This window comes from Bufo gargarizans, chromosome 10 (assembly GCF_014858855.1).
Source record: "Bufo gargarizans isolate SCDJY-AF-19 chromosome 10, ASM1485885v1, whole genome shotgun sequence".
Taxonomy (NCBI): Eukaryota; Metazoa; Chordata; class Amphibia; order Anura; family Bufonidae; genus Bufo; species Bufo gargarizans.
The window spans coordinates 16868808-16886336 of record NC_058089.1 but is presented as its reverse complement, the minus strand read 5'-3'; the positions used below and the strand labels follow the sequence as shown (position 1 = coordinate 16886336).

Genomic DNA, 17529 nt, shown 5'->3' with positions numbered 1-17529 from the left:
AGGAAACCCTGTGCTTAGTCAGCAACTGTGTTACTCCCTTCCCTCTGCTCTTTCTTGTCTGCAGGATCAGACTACACTGGGTTTTTGTAGTCTGTAACCATGGAGACTCATAGGTCTGCATAGAAGCTGTATGTACACAATGGCAGGATATGTATGTTGTGTGTTGCATCTACGCTCTTGAGAATTGTGTGGGCAACACCTCCAAGTTGTCATACTCCTAGAGCTATTTAGGGTACTTTCACACTAGCGTTTTTCTTTTCCGGCATAGAGTTCCGTCACAGGGGCTCTATACCGGAAAAGAACTGATCAGGCATATCCCCATGCATTCTGAATGGAGAGAAATCCGTTCAGGATGCATCAGGATGTCTTCAGTTCAGTCATTTTGACTGATCAGGCAAAAGAGAAAACCATAGCATACTACGGTTTTATCTCCGGCGAAAAAAACTAAAGACTTGCCTGAATGCCGGATCCGTCCTTACGTAAAATGTGAAAAAAGATACAAGACGGATCCGTCTGTTCGCATGACAAGCGGAAAGACGGATCCGTTCTTGCAATGCATTTGTGAGACAGATCCGCATCCATAAATCCACAAATGCTTTCAGTCACATCCAGATCGGCGGATCTGGCGGGCAGTTCCCACAACGGAACTGCCCGCCGGATCACACTGCCACAAGTGTGAAAATAGCCTTACTCAAAAGGTAAATCTATGAATATGCTCGTAACCAGATAACAGTAAATAATTTGTACTTAATTACTTACAGAAATCTGCAGATCTTTATTATCCAGCTCCTTCTGTAAAACATCAATCACTTGGTTCTTTCCTGATAAGACCTCTTCATCCTCGTGAAGTTTCTGCTTCAGGGCCTTGAGCAGCTGTAAATGTTGCAGGTCAAGATTATGTTTTTTTGTGAATAATTCATTATTCTTCACATTTTTCATTTTCCCCACCATCCTGCAGCCTGTAGTTCCCCTCTCCCTGCCTTCCATACAGCTACAGTTTGTATGCCTCAAAGTTGTAGTGAAAGAGAACAAGGGGAAGACGGAATGAAAGAAGCACGAGGTCAGAGCACACGGCAGAGATCTGACATTACACCACCCACTCAGCAAGCATGGAAAAAATGTGTATTTCCAGAAACCAGCAGAGGGAAAGGTGGGTTAGTGTGGCTCTGTTGAGCGTGCGTGTGCTATGAATGGAGAGAGAGCTAATGCCAGAGGGGTCTGCCTTATCATCCCTTAGAACACAAAGATTCGGCATGTTAAAATCCAAACACCTGTTTCTTTTCCTTCCCAGACTTCTTCCATCAGAAGAGAGTCTGTAAAGCCCCATACACATTACATGGCCACTGGGTTCGGCCTACATTCATCTAAGGCTACTTTCACATTCGCATTGCTCTTTTCAAGTTTCATTTTGGCCCTATTCATTGTCAATGGGGACAAAATGGAACTGAACAGAGCGGAATGCTCCAAAATGTATTCCGTTGCGTTCCCATACTGGAGAGCAAACCGTAGCAAACTTTCTTTCCATCATGGGATGCGGAGCACAATGCAAGTCAATGGGGACGGATCCGTTTTCTCTGACTCAACAGAAAACGGATCCGTCCCCCATTGACTTTCAATGGTGTTCATGACGGATCCGTCCTTGCTATGTTAAAGATAATACAACCGGATCCGTTCATAACAGATGCAGACGGTTGTGTTATCAGTAACGGAAGTGTTTTTGCTGATCCCAGTCTAAAAGTAGCCTAATGTGTACAGATACCGTTAGACTGTCTACAATTCACCAAATGTACATCTAGAGATGCCTTAGGAGTGACTGTAATTATTTTTATGTAATAGACACACTTTTAAAAGTTTGTCTAACCACTTTATATTTTTTTTACAGTTTATAACGGTTTAAAATAACAAAAGGAGTAAATACTCACTTTACAATCCCCTGCCGCTCCCGTGCTGATGCTTCCTCGTTCCCTGCCAATCTCTGTTTACCAGGCTCTAGCAATGAAGCAGCGTATCGATATGCGACTGCTGCGGCTAATCATTTAGGTCACCACTGTGGCCATTGATTGGCTGCAGCGGTCAAATGTCATTTCAAAACTTCATCACTGTAGCCAGGTGAACAGAAAGGGGGAACAGGGAAGCATTTTGATATTTTAGACCATGGTACACAGTTTGAGGAAAAATTTATGAGGTGGCAGCACCCCTCTAACAGATGATGGGAGCAGGGGGGTGCAGCCACAGAGTGGCAGCAGTGAAAAAGCGGAGGTCAAGCCCTCACCTTCCCTGCAATACCATTGTCAACAAGTAAATGTTTGCGCTTGGTTGAACCTACCTGATGGAGCTCAGCAGTGGAATCGGATTTGGCTGCAATCTTAAAAAGCTCCTGGTCATGTTTCTCTGACAGCAGTTTCATTTCCTTGTCTTTTTCCAAAATTATATTCTGATAAACTCGTATCTGGAAACAGGACAATAACTTAACAGAAAGACTGCAATACACGGTTTGTAAATAGTTGAAAGCATACGTATGGCGGTAGAAATACATGAGCACAGATGTGCTGCATTCCTATTCAATTACATCAGTTTTTGCGTCAAAATACCCTACAACGTGCATAGGCATGGTGCCCATGACATTGTACAGCCCGTAATTTAACAGGCAAGTACTAGCTATATTATTTATTTTGTACCATTTCATGCCCATTCGCAAGTTTCTTACAATCCCCCTTTAAATTATCAGAATTGGAGATCAGCTACTAAGAGCATCTCACGCTCTGTCTGCTGGCCCTGACACATCCTTACATTTCACATACAGCCCAATGATTTCAATGGGCATCATGTAATGTTTCATTTCTCCTGTGGTGGCGCTACAGGATAATTAAAGGGGCTGGCTCATCTCAGCCCGCAAAGTGAAGGAGAGCACACCACGAATGCATGGCGTGCTCTCTATTCATCTCTATGGAAGTTGCAAAAATAACCGAGCGAGCGAGCGTGCGTGCTTGGCTGTCTTTGAAAGTCCCATAGTGTGGAAAGTAGAGCGCACCATGTAGACGAGACCACTGCTCCATTCACCGCTGTGGGACTGCCAGAAATAGCTTAGCTAGTGCACAGCTATTTTTTTAGAACTCCCACAGTGGTGAACGAAGGGTGGCCACACATGTGAGGCGTGCTCTCCTTCACTTCAGGGGCACTGGAGATAAGGGTGGGTCCCAGAGCTGACATTGATGGGTTATCCTAATGATGAGCCAACACTAGTCGAACGATTTTCATGCCGATCACAGATGATTGCAGAGGGTTCCAGCAGCCACACACCTTGTGATCAGATTATTCTTGAAAGAACCCTCTAACAAGAAGTGATTGGTAAGGAAAGGAGGAGACACACAAAGACATAAGCGCATATTATGACCCACCAGAGTTGTATAGAAGCACAGGCCTGGAACAACTCACATTTTCCATATACATGGCTTCTTTCTCCTGGAAAACGCTCTTCTCTTTGTTCAGAAAGGCTTTCAGGCTTTCTGTCTGCTCTTGAAGTAGACTATACTTCTCCTCGCTCTGCTCTACTTTCCTAGTCAGATTCTGGATTAAAACCTGAAGCTCCTGGGTTGATTCATTTGCCGTTATCTAGGTCAACAAAAAATTTCAAATCACAATTCACATAAATTTTCATAGGTTAAAGGCCATGTACACCTTCAGAGGCAATTTTGGTTTATGATTGCATTTTACTCATTTTTGCCTAAAAATCATATTTTCAATTGGCCTTTATTAAAAATATTGCGCCATTCTATCACAAAGGGTTAAATGTTTTTCTAACTGTTTAACTGATACTTTTACTTTGTGCCAGCCATCTAATAACCCTTATCTCTAAACTACTAAGAGGTCATAAACACTTATTTAAGCCACATTCTTATCAGTAAGATAAGGATTGAGTTATAATGAGTGTTTATAATGTTAGCGAGCAGAGATAAGGAGCCTGTCTGCTCCCCAGTTGACGGAAAAGACAGAAAATCCAGAGGCTGCTACTACATCATCTCAGCTATGTACAAGAAAAAGGATTTCATATTTTTAATAAATTGAAAAAATGATTTTTAGCTCAAAATAAGTACAATGCAATAATAAAAAATAAATTGCCCCCAAAGGTGTACATAGCCTTTAAAGGATAATTCCAATCACACACACCAATGGTAAATAACTAGGATGTGCCATCACTTTGTGACTGGCAGGGGTCTTCGTTACTGAGAAGGAACGGGTTTCAGGGCTATTTTAGGACCTGCATTCTCTTCACTGTTGTTCCCTGCGCAGCCAGGAGAAGCTCTGTGCAGGGCAGGTCCAGGATGATGCAGACCATAACATGCGCTGCAGCTCCATCATTCTCAGGATTGTATGTGTACTAGAGGTCTGACCCACCTAGCTGTATGCCATCATTTTGCCAAGATTTGGAATATCATTTGACAGACTTAGTTGATGTGGATGATAATTTATATTCAAGCAATGTGACAGCCACCGCGGTTCGGTAGCTGCAGAAACTGAGACCGCTAATAACAATACCAGATCGTAGCGATACCTTAGCATCCGGTCCAGCACTTGTCGTCTCTACTGGGGCGTTTGATGCAGCAGACATTTGCAGATCTCTAATATAAGCCTCTTTTTTAGCCAATTTCTCCTCTTTTGCTGCAAGCATGACATCCAGTTCAGAGCCGCGCAGCCTCTGAGCCTCCAGGTCCTCCTCCTGGGAAGCAAAACAGCCAAGAGAGTTCAGAAATGAAGCAGCCATCATGAACATACCACAGTACTGCTAGAAAACACGTCAGCAGCAGTGGTCCGCAAATATTACATCTATAATATACTGGCCACATGTTTAAAGCGCATAGAGGTAGCCCAGCTCAGGTTCAGCTAGTACTGCTATATAGCAAATAGTAGCTGCGGTTAACACAAGGACAAGGTCTAAGAGGCTGTCACCGTCACCTAAAGGGTCATCATTATGGACGACTTTTCAGCAGGCAGAGATGGAATCAGAGAGTAACTGATAGGACAAGTTATAGATATTTTAGTGCACAGAGTGACACCCACTGCTCTGGGGTATGTTCCCTGGCCCATATATCTCAATGGGGCTTTGTAAAAATCCATGTATGAACAACCCTATTAATATGTATGCAAAGGATTTTTAGCCAAAATGTATGGAACAAATTTGCCCTGTGTGAACATAATCATGAACCATTTTGATTTTCCCTGCTTGCTGTCAGGTAATGGAAACCTCCGGTTTTTTTTTCAAAGGATTAGAACTAAGTCCTACTTTCAAAGCGTTGCAGTTTGTGACAACGTGTGCATGTACTGCATCCGTGTAGGGGTTCAGAGGGATTGTCCAGACTGATACAGTCTAACAGACTGTGTGCAGGAGGAGATCAGGAGCAGGTTTTTAGGCCAACATTTACATTTGCAATGGAGCCTCATTCACACGAGGAACTATGAAGGAACCGACACATGCCATGCTTGTGTCTGCAATGATACAGATCCGTCACAGTATTGTGGCCTCCGTTATAAATGGAAGCCACAACACAGATGTGATCAGAGCCTTAATATTCACACTGACCAGTAGAATTTTTATTTTTTGCATCTATAGGTTAAACACAATTACTAATATTTTTTCTTAATTGTGTTTATTTTTCCCTGTGTTGGGGCAGGCCTTGTATATCATTGGTGTGCATTCAGTTATTATTTCTTTCTTACTTTCATTTTATTTTTCATGATGCTTTCCCCCAAAAGGCCAGAAAAGACCTTTTATGGACATGATTGCTTTATAGATTTTGATTTACTTTTTTTTTTATATTACTTATTTTCCCTATAACAGGAGCTGCCATAACAGTCTTGACATCTGCCAGGGCTGTACTGGTCATGTGACCTGTCCCTCAGTGATCACGTGACCGCTGGGACCAATGGAGGCAATGACAGCTCGGCTGGCTACATAGCTCTCATACGATCCATGGCTGTACAATCTCTCGTGCAGCCATTATTCGAGGATGACACTTTAGAATAAGGCTCAATAATGACCGTCATAATATTGGCAGTCATATCCGGATGTAGAGAAAAATGATTTTATTCATGAAAGGAGTTGTGTTATCTGGAACTTTAATGACATATACTAGGATATGCTATCAAAGTCAGATAGGTATGGGTCTCAGAGAAGGGACCCTTACCTATCTCCAGAACGAACCCCTGAAATTGTGTGGTGTGCTCGCCATTCACTTCTATGGAAATTCTGAAAATAGCAGAGTGTGAGTGCGGCTACGACTCCATTCACTTCTATGGGACGGCCGTAGGTAGCCAAGCCAGCGCTCTCCTTTTTTCAGCAGTCTCAGAAATGAATGGAGGATGCCTGCGCTTGCATGTTATGCTCTTTGTTCACTTCGGGGGCCCACGTTCTGGAGATAGGAGCGGGTCCCAGAGGTGTGACCCACACCTATCCTAGCAATATGCCACCTGTTTAATAGCAGGTAGAGATACTGGACTGTAGATAAACAGATGTAAGAAAACATTAGAAAATTGCAGAACTTTTCACCCAAAATGAACAAACTTTTATTAAGGCTCTGTGGAAGTCTTTCCCATTCAATGCAAACAAAGGAGCATTATAGCCTCAGAAGCCGGGATTTACCCTCAGGATGAACACATATAATACACAGTGACCCTCCCTCACATTATTTCATGGTACCTTTTTCTTGAGCTCTTTATTTTTAAGCGCTAGCTGTGACTCCAATTCTTCCACTCGTTTCCTTAGCACCAGAATTTTGCCTCGGTTTGCAGAAGCGTTCTCTTGGTCGACATCCCCAGATCCCTGAAATAAGAAAAAAAAAAAAAAAAAAGTAATTAAAGTAGCGGACATTTTTCTGGACTGTCAGTAATGCCACTGAACAACACAAAAGTCGCCCTCCAGTCTAAAATGGCTGATAACAGAAAACAATAGATTACATCCAGAACAAAGCAGTAGATAAAACAATTTTAGGGGTTTGCAGGATAAAACTTCTTCTAATTAAGCTCTCTTACTTTAGAAATATAATTCTGTACTAAAATCCCATCCCTCTCTCCCTATGCTGTCCATTCTCCAGCTCTACAAAAATCTGCTGCCTACCTTAGGAGAGGCCATTAATATCTGAACAGTAGAGTTCCAACTCTCAGCACCCCCAGCGATCATTATCCTCCACTGAGAACAGTATCCCCTTCACTGTTCTCCAGGTTTCCCTGGTATTGAAGCTCACCCCATTCCCTTGAATGAAATGAAGCTGTAACAGTCTGTAATCGGTCCCTCAGGTGACTCGTGTCAGGAGATCACAGAGACTGGCTGAGCGTGGAGGACAGCCTCCTTGATTTCTCTTTATTCAGTGTTGATAGGGTTAATGACCACATCCCTTTTCTCAGCTGTTGCTCAGTGGTCATCACTTCTAACCTTTATAGTGTGACCCCACCCTTCTGACTATGCGGTAGATAGCTTCATTTGGGGTTTGCTGAGCTGGTGTGAGGTCGTCTCTGGAGTTCCTGTTCTTCCATCTCTATAGACGTTAAGTGTCACGTTTGTTTGTATTTGTTATTTTCCCTGTTGTTGTATCTGGGCCTGAGACAGAGATTTCCTATTTGTCCATCTGGGGAGGAATGGGTTGTCTCTGGCTCTTATACTTATTCCAGGGCATTATAGGGAAATCAGGGCCTAGGTATCCTGCATATGAATATTCCTACCTTCAAGGTCTATTCATATTGATAGGTAGTCAGGGCCCGGATTAGGGCTGACTAGGAGGTGACTTATTTCTTCCCTAGTTTCCAGGCCCAGTTACTGTTCCCCTTCCCTCCTGTGTTCAGTGTGGAGTTTCCCACCCACAACAGACAGCATGACACCCTTCTCTGTCAACCAATCAGATATTGATGGCCAATCCCAAAGCTAGCCCAAATATTTTGTAAAGCCAGAGAACACATTTACATTTGCTGTCTTTTTCTAAATGCACAAGTGTGGTGTGCTCTCATTCTTTCTGGGGCTCCGTTCTACATATAGGTGCAAGTCCCACATCTGGGACCCTATCTGACACTGGTGGCATAACCAATGCCCGAGTTGTGTACTAACTCCGGAGAAAAAAATAGCATGCTTCAGAGCTGCAAAATAAAGTTACCAGACAAAATAAAGTTGCATTCTTATAACTTTTAACTTTCCTCCACCAGCTTACATGGGTCACACCCTGCACCTCCATGCCTCTAATCCAGCACTGCAAATGATGAAACGGCACCGAATTGGACTTCAGGTTCCACAGCACGTGAAGAGCTTGAAGCAAACATTTACCTTCTTGCTCTCAGGTTTCTTCACCTGAGCACCGGATGACGCTAGCTGCTTCTTCAGCTCCTCCAGCTGAGAGGTTAATGATGCAATCTTGGCCTTGTTTTGGAGCTTCGCTTTCGAGATTTTGGATTCTGAAGATTCTTTCTCTTCCTGCAAAGTCAAGAGGTCCTCAGTCAATGAATGGCACAATAGTAAAGTGAGAACATGATCAAGACCTCTGCCCATCTCCTAACTCATTTCTGTGACCCTAGATAGGAAGGAAAGTGTCCTGCTGCCCATTAGGGCAATAGCTCTCACCCCTCTATTAACATACAAGCTTCATTCTGAATGCCATATGCCAATTATGGCCAACCTGTGGCTCTCCAGCTGTTGTAAAACTACAACTCCCACCATGCCCTGCTGTAGGCTCATAGCTGTAAGCAGTGTGGGCATGCTGGGAGTTGTAGTTTTGCAACTCCCGAAGAGCCTCAAGTTGGCCATCCCTGCAAAAGTGCAAATGTTTTTTTAATGGAGGAGCAGATACTCAGTTGTGAGACACCACTGGTATCTCTCACCTCAAAAAAAAACAAAGGAACGGACAAGTGAAAATGTGCCCAGAACCTTGCAGAATCTTATTTCTCTCAATTCGGATCAGCCAACTGAAATAGACTATGTACAGCGGAGATCAGCAACTACGACTCCCAGCATGCACAACTGCTTGGATGTTCTCAGAACTCTCACAGAAGTGAATGGTGCATGCTGGGAGTTGCAGTTTCACCAAGCTGGAGGTTGCTGAGCACTGGTCTTCAGATAGCTTTAAAATCCATTCACCGTCACAGCACATAGGGGGTCATTTATGAACAGATATACACCACTTTTGTGGCGTATATCTGGCGCAGATCCTGTTGCATGTCATGCTGCGGCAGAATCTGCGACTTCTTCCCCGCTCATGCCAGGTCTAAAAATTGGGGGTGTGGCGTGGGCGGGGAAGAGGCCGGGCAGACAGCAAGGAAGCTGTCTTACATTCAGAATCGGTGGTGGCGCCTCAACGTAACTTTGGCAATCCACTGCCAGCGCACGTGGTTATTAAGACCGGTGTCTAAAACACCGGTCTTAATAAATATGCCCCATGATTGCTATATTTGCAATCGTTACAACCTCCCCACCCCGGTCACAATTTCCTGTGCACACAGACCTTGAGATCTTGGTCCTTCTTGCGCAGTTCATTGTCCTTCTCTCTGATCAGATCTTTCAGCTGCGCCACCAGCTTCTGAGTCTGTGCCAACTGCTCCGTCAGGTCTGCCACTGACATGGTGCCAGCGGTCTGGTTTGCAGGCGACTGTGGAGACAAGATACAGTCAGACCATATCTCTCCAATAGGAAGTGCAGAAAACAGACACAAGTCAAGGACTTACTGTGCCTGACGACTGGGACTCGTCCCCAGAATACCAGTTCCACATGGTGTCAGGTGGGCTCTGTAAAGCAAGCACATCGTGTTACATCTATCAGTTGTATGCACATTAGGTTTTCTCATTAGGATCTGCCAACAATCTAATGTTTATGTGGGTATACTCAATGTTAGGGGAAAGAAGCATCAAGCATGCTGGATTTTGATGTGCCCGATCTTTGGTTTTGCCAGCAAAAGAGTTTGGCAGGGGTTCTTCTCCTCCTTCCATACGAAATAAACATGCTGTGCCGAGTGTGCATGTGTATGGACAGGTCAGAGGAGACCGCAACGTATATGGCTTGTTCTAGTTTGCAGATGCCAACCCAGGCGCTCACATGTCAGGGTTGTATTTGGAGAGCGGAGCAGCTGGGATGTGAGATAGATATTGTCCTTGCTCATAACAATCATAGCAGTGTTCCCTCTCTCTTGCCTGCAGTCCTTTTCCTCCCCAAAACTCACAGCAGTGCACTCACCAGCAGGCGCCGGCAGAGCCATCTTTCCCCCAGCAGCCGCCGGCAGAGCCATCTTTCCCCCAGCAGCCGCCGGCAGAGCCATCTATCCCCCAGCAGCCGCCGGCAGAGCCATCTTTCCCCCAGCAGCCGCCGGCAGAGCCATCTTTCCCCCAGCAGCCGCCGGCAGAGCCATCTTTCCCCCAGCAGCCGCCGGCAGTGCACTCACCAGCAGCCGCCGGCAGAGCCATCTTTCCCCCAGCAGGCGCCGGCAGAGCCATCTTTCCCCCAGCAGCCGCCGGCAGAGCCATCTTTCCCCCAGCAGGCGCCGGCAGAGCCATCTTTCCCCCAGCAGGCGCCGGCAGAGCCATCTTTCCCCCAGCAGGCGCCGGCAGAGCCATCTTTCCCCCAGCAGGCGCCGGCAGAGCCATCTTTCCCCCAGCAGGCGCCGGCAGAGCCATCTTTCCCCCAGCAGGCGCCGGCAGAGCCATCTTTCCCCCAGCAGGCGCCGGCAGAGCCATCTTTCCCCCAGCAGGCGCCGGCAGAGCCATCTTTCCCCCAGCAGGCGCCGGCAGAGCCATCTTTCCCCCAGCAGGCGCCGGCAGAGCCATCTTTCCCCCAGCAGGCGCCGGCAGAGCCATCTTTCCCCCAGCAGGCGCCGGCAGAGCCATCTTTCCCCCAGCAGGCGCCGGCAGAGCCATCTTTCCCCCAGCAGGCGCCGGCAGAGCCATCTTTCCCCCAGCAGGCGCCGGCAGAGCCATCTTTCCCCCAGCAGGCGCCGGCAGAGCCATCTTTCCCCCAGCAGGCGCCGGCAGAGCCATCTTTCCCCCAGCAGGCGCAAATTGTTGGCAGGGCCAAAAGTATTGTCTACACCCCTCCCACACACAAATACAAAAATGCCGGAGTAAAATTTACCAATTGCTGAGCTGTTCTTTGCACAACCCTTTAAGCTAGGGCTACACATTTTTGGTAATGATAGTGTCGCAACTTGGATTTTTGTAACTGTCGTGTCACAGCATGTTGCATGTCACAGTGCGACACCATAGACTATCATTACAATAAATGTCAAGCGACATACATGTCGCCGTGTGGCCCTAGCCTTAAAGGGCATCATCTCTACTTATTAGAAGGCTTTCCTGAAAATGAATGCCCCCCTGCTCAGATCCCCAGCGATCAGCAGTAATCCTGGAAAAGTAGCAGCAAGTGCTGAATTTAACTGCAGCACCTCCACAGGTGAAATTAATATTACACATTCAAATCAATGGATAAAGAACAGGACTGGTCCTCCAGAGCGAGAGAAGCTCAGAGATGAGGATCCTTACTGGAGCACCCCTCTTCACAGGATCTATATTTTAGCAAATAGGACAATACAAATTCATAAAACACAATATTAGTCCACAGATGCAAAGAACCACCTTTCCCTGCCCTCAGCTCCTAGGCATACACAAGCTGTGACAAGAATAAGGGGCAGGGCGGCGTTCATCATCATGAACATAGACATCTTCACCCTCATCACAGGAAACTGCACCATAAGGAATCAAATGCCTGGAGAAAATCCCTTTAAGAAAGCTACCAAACCGGTTGTGTCAGCTATCTGCAGGAAGCAGCGCTCATATTTCCAGGACGCTAATATCTGCAATGAGAAGTCGGTTTATATGTGTCATGCTCAAATTTAAAGTGACAGTCATCACTGAGGACAATCATGACGTCTTCACTTGCATCTCCTGCCGAAACGCGAGGTCAACTAAGGGCGATATATTGTCAGACAGAGAACAGGTGTAGCCATATGACAGCCGATCCTGTGATTGTTCTTAAAGAAGATGTTGACAATCCCTTTAAAGTAGCACTGGTAGACAGAGGTGGAGGTCGGAGAGGTTGGACTCCCTGATAACATATCACGTCAATGCTTATTGCATGAGGACCCCTTTAAGATAGGTCCTAATGCATTCTATTCTGTAGTGTAGGGTCTAGGTCTGTAATGGCTAACCTCCGACACTCCAGCTGTGGTAAAACTACAACTCCCAAGATGCACACTTGCATGGCTGCAGCATTTTGTTGTCCGCCTGACGAAACTGAGCCAAACGGACACAATAGAAAACGGATCCGTCTCCCATTGACTTTCAATAGTCTATAGAAGACTTAATACAACCGGAACCGTTCATGACGGATGCATGCGGTTGTATTATTGTAACGGAAGCGTTTTTGCAGATTCATTACGGATCCGCAAAAAAACGCTAATGTGAAAGCCGCCTTAGCCGGTGCTACTGATCTAGAGGACCACCAGTGCCTACCGAAATCAACTGGCATCATAAAATGCCTCACAAAAGCCCGTAGTAAATGTCGCCAAAACTGCCAATTTAGGTGGGATCGGCCAACCATCTAGTGTATATGGGGGCCTCCCGACTCTCCCCTGATAGCGCATGTCCAGAGAGAGAAGGATCAGGCATGCAGAATTTCAACATGCCCAATCCTTTAGTTCTCAGGGAGCTAGGACGCTTACTCCCATCTTCCCATGCAGAACACATGCATGCTCTGCCAAGCTGAGCATGCATGTGTATGGGAGGCGATTGGGAGACACAGCTGTGGGCCAATTGAGCAGCCATTCTAAGTGATTTCCTGGGTCGAGCCAGAACTAGAAAGCAAAGAGCAGCGAGGACCGCAGCGACGGGGGATCGGATCGGTGAGTGATGATTGTCTTTATCCCTTTCTTTCTTTCTTTTTAATATCTTCCTGGAAAACCCAGTTAAAGGGGTTGTCCGGGTGTTTAATATTGATGATCTATCCTCATGATAGGTCATCATTATCAGATTGGTGAGGTCCATCTCCAGCACCCCCACAGCTCGCAGCTTACCAAGCACAGCGCCGTCTCTTATAGTGGCTATCCTTGGTATTGCAGCTTCACTTGAATGGCATTGAGCTGCGCCTAGGACATGTCACTGATGAATGTGACTTCACCGACCTAGAAAGAGGCCGCGTCACTTCGGTCTCTTCAAAAAGCTGATCGGCGAGGGTACAGGGAGTTGGACCCCCCCCCCACACACACACACACACACACACACTGATTTGATGTTGATAATCTATCCTGAGGATAAGCCCATCCATATCAAAATCTTGGACAACCCCTTTAAGGGTAAGGTTGCACAAAGGGGTATTCCCATCACAGACAATGGGGGCACATCGCTAGGGACCCGCACCTATATCAAGAACGGAGCATGGAGAGCTGTGGCTGGAGGACCCCACCGTGCACTGCTCCCATCCCATAGAAGTGAATGGGAGCGCACACGCGGCCCCTGCTCCCATTCATTTCTATAGGGGCAGACTGAAATAGCCGAGCCAGTGCTCGTCTATTTTCGGCAGCCCCATAGAAATGAATAGAGGGTGGCTACGCCCTCCGTTCATTTCCCAGCTCTGTTCTCATTGTAGGTGCGGGTCCCAGAGGTGGGACCTGCACGTATCAGACAATGGGGGCATATCCTAGCGATATGCCCCCATTGTCTGTGATGGGAATACCCCTTTAAAACTTCTTGTCTATCTTCCAGAAATAGCGCTACAACTGCTCCCAGGTTGTATCTGGTATTGCAACCCAGCTGCACAGATGTGAATGGAACTGAGCTGTAATACAACCTGTGACCAGGGGTGGCGCTGTTCTGAAACAGGCTGATTTTTCTCTCGTTATTCCTTGGCCATTATTGCCAGAAAAATGTATTCCTTTTAATGTTATCTGTTATCATTTAAAGAGACAGTGACGCTATTAACATCCTCCTGTCTTGAGCTCAAGCAGCCACATGGCCCCATCCCTGTTTGCGGCCTCATGCACTTGTCTGCTGCTGCGTCGTCGTCTCCCCCACAGTGACAGCTGAATGGAGGCGTGAGGGCCGCGGATTACTGTGCAGCTGCCGTGCCAGCCGGATGGAGGAGGCAACAAAGGGAGAGCGAGCGAGCGGTGGAAATAGAAACAGTCAGAGCTAAATTAATGAGACTCTGTTATCATGGTGGACGGCGGTCCTGCGTCCACCAGCGCCTTCACCTGGGCGACGTACAGTGAAATGACTCTTAACGCGGTGCCCGATAATCCGGCACTTATTTCCAGCACAGAATTGCAGAATAATCCAAAATTTCACTTTTCTTTTTTTTTTTCGTATTGCAGGTTCTCTATTCTACCAGTATTTCCCCTTGGTTGTTTTTTAGCTAGCCCCCCGAAGCGTAATAAATAAATAAACCATACTCACCTGCTCCGTTCCAGCCCCCTGGCTCCGTTCGGTGATCTTGTGGTCCCCCTGGTCTGTTCACTTCTGGCCGCAGCCAATGACTGATCTCAGCAGTCGGAGGACCACTGGCTGCAGCAGCGAGTCATCGACCCCGGTCGGAAGTGAACGGGATGATCACCGAGCGGCATGGAGGTGGGTAGGGGAGTATGATTTTATTCATTAGGAATCACACGCCCCGTATACGCTAACCTCTTTAAGGCCACATGCGCACGGCGCGGGTTTTTATCTAGGCTGTGCAGAGATTTTCCTCATGGAGATTGATACTCTGCAGCGTGTAAATTGTTGATGCAGATTTTCGGTGCAGACTTTGCAGTGTAAGGAGCGAGACCCTGGGGCAAATTCACAAGTAACACATGGCGATTTTTGGGGGGAAACCGCATTGAAATCGACATCAACTACAATATCGTGTACTAAGGATTCCTCCATGGGCAAATTTATTCTGGAACGTTTTTTAATTCTAAAAAAAAAATAAAAAAAGCTATGAAAACCCCAGCTTTTTTTTGCAGACTGAGTTTTTCTTTTTCTTGGCTTCTTCTTCTCCGCTGCTTCAGCAAGCTGAGTTTTTAAAAAGAAAAATACTAGCGACAAAAAAGCCCCAAAAAATCTGGGGGGAAAAATGCGGCAGGCAAAGAAAGGCTTGTGTGTCCTGTGCGTTTCCCATAGACTTTCAGCTGACGTTTTCAGCAAAAAAAATGAATAAAAAAGTGCTAAAAAAGCACCAGTAGAAACCTGTGTGAATCCAGCCTTGTAGACTTTTGGGACGGTCTGATCCCACTGAGGCCAAAAGCAAAGGATTTTACTTCATACGTCAGATTCCTTTAATCCTCATGTAATCTAGATCATGGGGGGGTATCGACCCCCTCTATGGTGTCTGGAATGCCTTACAGGGAGGGGGACAAGGATCTGAGGGGCGCTGAATTATTAAATATTCTGGATTATCAGACAGGAAGAGAACGGGCCTCAGTACCTGGCACGTAACAGATCGTGTATCCAGTCCTTTGAGGAAATTTCCGGATTACTGGACCTTAGATTAAGGCCTCTTGCACACAAACGTTTTTTTTTTTCCCCGTTTACGTTCAGTTTTTTAAGATCCGTATACGGAACCATTAATTTCAATGGATCCACAAAAAAAAAAACAGAAGGTACTCCGCATGCCTTCGGTTTTTCCGTTCCATTCAAAGATAGAACATGTCCTATTATTGTCCGCATAACAGACAAGGATAGTACTGTTCTATCAGGGGCCAGCTGTTCCGTTCCGCAAAAAACGCAATGCACACGGACGTCATCCATATTTTTTGCGGATCCGTTTTTTTGCGGACCGCAAAATACTGAAAAAGCCATACAGGCGTGGTGCAAGAGGCCTTAAGGTGAGTTCTAGACACATCTATGTCACCTCCACTGAGGAAATGTTTATGGCACATGGTGGATGAAGCAGCGTCAAACATGGCAGCAGTCATGTGACCACTTCACCCCTCCAGATGTGTCAGAGCCATCACCTGACTAACTCACATGACCATTTCACCCCACCAATGGCGTCAGACCTCACATGACCATTTCACCCCACCCCACCCCACCAATGGCGTCAGACACATCACATGACCCTTTCACCCCACCAATGGCGTCAGACACATCACATGACCATTTCACCCCACCAATGGCGTCAGAGACATCACATGACTGTTTCAGCCCATCAATGGCGTCAGAGACATCACATGACTGTTTCAGCCCATCAATGGCATCAGAGACATCACATGACCGTTTAACCCCACCAATGGCGTCAGAGAAATAACATGACTAGATCACATGATCATTTCACACCAACAATGGCATCAGAGACATCACATGACCGTTTCAGCACCAATGGCGTCAGAGAAATAACATGACTAGATCACATGATCATTTCACACCAACGGCATCAGAGCCATCATGTGACTAGGTCACATGACCACTTCACTCCACCAATAGCATCAGAGACATCACATGACTAGATCATATTAACATTTCACCCTCTGCGCTTGCGGCATCAGGTCACATGACGTTATATATATATATAGCTGGGGGATTTATTGGCACTTGTTCCCTCACTGGTATAGCTGAGGCTCTGGGCTGCGATAATACCGCACAATGTCAACGGGACCCTCTTATTGTCACATTTCTTGAACGAGGGGACATTTTATGATAATGTGCAACCACTAATAAAAATATATAAAAAAAAGTTATATGAATCAGTTTGATCACTCAGACTGGATGATAAAAAGAAAAATGAACGCGCTTCGAGGTAATAGCCCAATCTGGATGACATCATGTGAAAAGAACTACAAGTCCCAGCCTGCCTCACAGTGACTTTGCTGGTAAGGTATGCTGGGACTTGTAGTTTGACAACATAAAGACAGCTCCAAGTGTCCTGTCAGAGAGGGGTGACGTGCTGACAGGGGGAGGGGAGGAGAACACCTCACACCCCATACAACACAACCCCCTAGGGCCTACTGCACCTGCACAGGCGGAAGTTACTATCCGCTCCCGACCGTCATTCTCCTTCCTCACCTCGGCCCCGGGATCCTCACGGTAAAGCCATTATGACACGTTATCCCCGGCTCTCTGCTTCCCAGTACACCCGCTCGTCCTCTCAGCTGCAGCTAGGCTCGGCGGCCATCTTGGAATAGGATAATCTCCAGCACAGCTGAGTGGTGACGTCACACTTCGGTGCCTGCCCAGCTCTGCTGGTGCCATGGAAGGTGCTGGCTTCCAGAATCCAAGATGGCGTCGAACAACTAGTTCTCTTCAGTTGTTATGGTGATGATGATAGATCCTCCTATGTGTCTGGTGTCCCAGGTGGGAGGAGCTTAGAAGGAAGTGACTGTGCTCAGAACCTGAGGCTGCGGCCCCTGTCATGTGCTGAAGGGACAAATATTTTTCCCCCCCATTTTTGGGTGCAGTAGTCTGATCATAATAGCACCAGCTAGAGTACCACCATAACAGTGCCAGCTACAGTACCGCCATAACACTGCCAGCTACAATACCGCCATAACACTGCCAGCTACAGTACCGCCATAACACTGCCAGCTACAGTACCACCATAACAGT

General features: G+C 46.5%; 1 protein-coding gene across 1 annotated transcript in view; it reads right to left on the bottom strand.

The window, feature by feature from the left end:
* The window catches only part of LOC122920785 (golgin subfamily B member 1-like), a 69971-nt gene extending 52855 nt beyond the window's left edge, over positions 1-17116 (bottom strand). The window contains 9 exon segments of the mRNA XM_044270513.1: positions 760-873; positions 2327-2449; positions 3436-3612; positions 4553-4717; positions 6695-6817; positions 8306-8452; positions 9477-9620; positions 9697-9756; positions 16990-17116. Of these exon segments, the coding sequence (XP_044126448.1) occupies positions 760-873; positions 2327-2449; positions 3436-3612; positions 4553-4717; positions 6695-6817; positions 8306-8452; positions 9477-9620; positions 9697-9741 (1038 nt within the window). The 5' untranslated portion in view covers positions 9742-9756; positions 16990-17116.
* Positions 17117-17529: the final 413 nt, after the last annotated feature.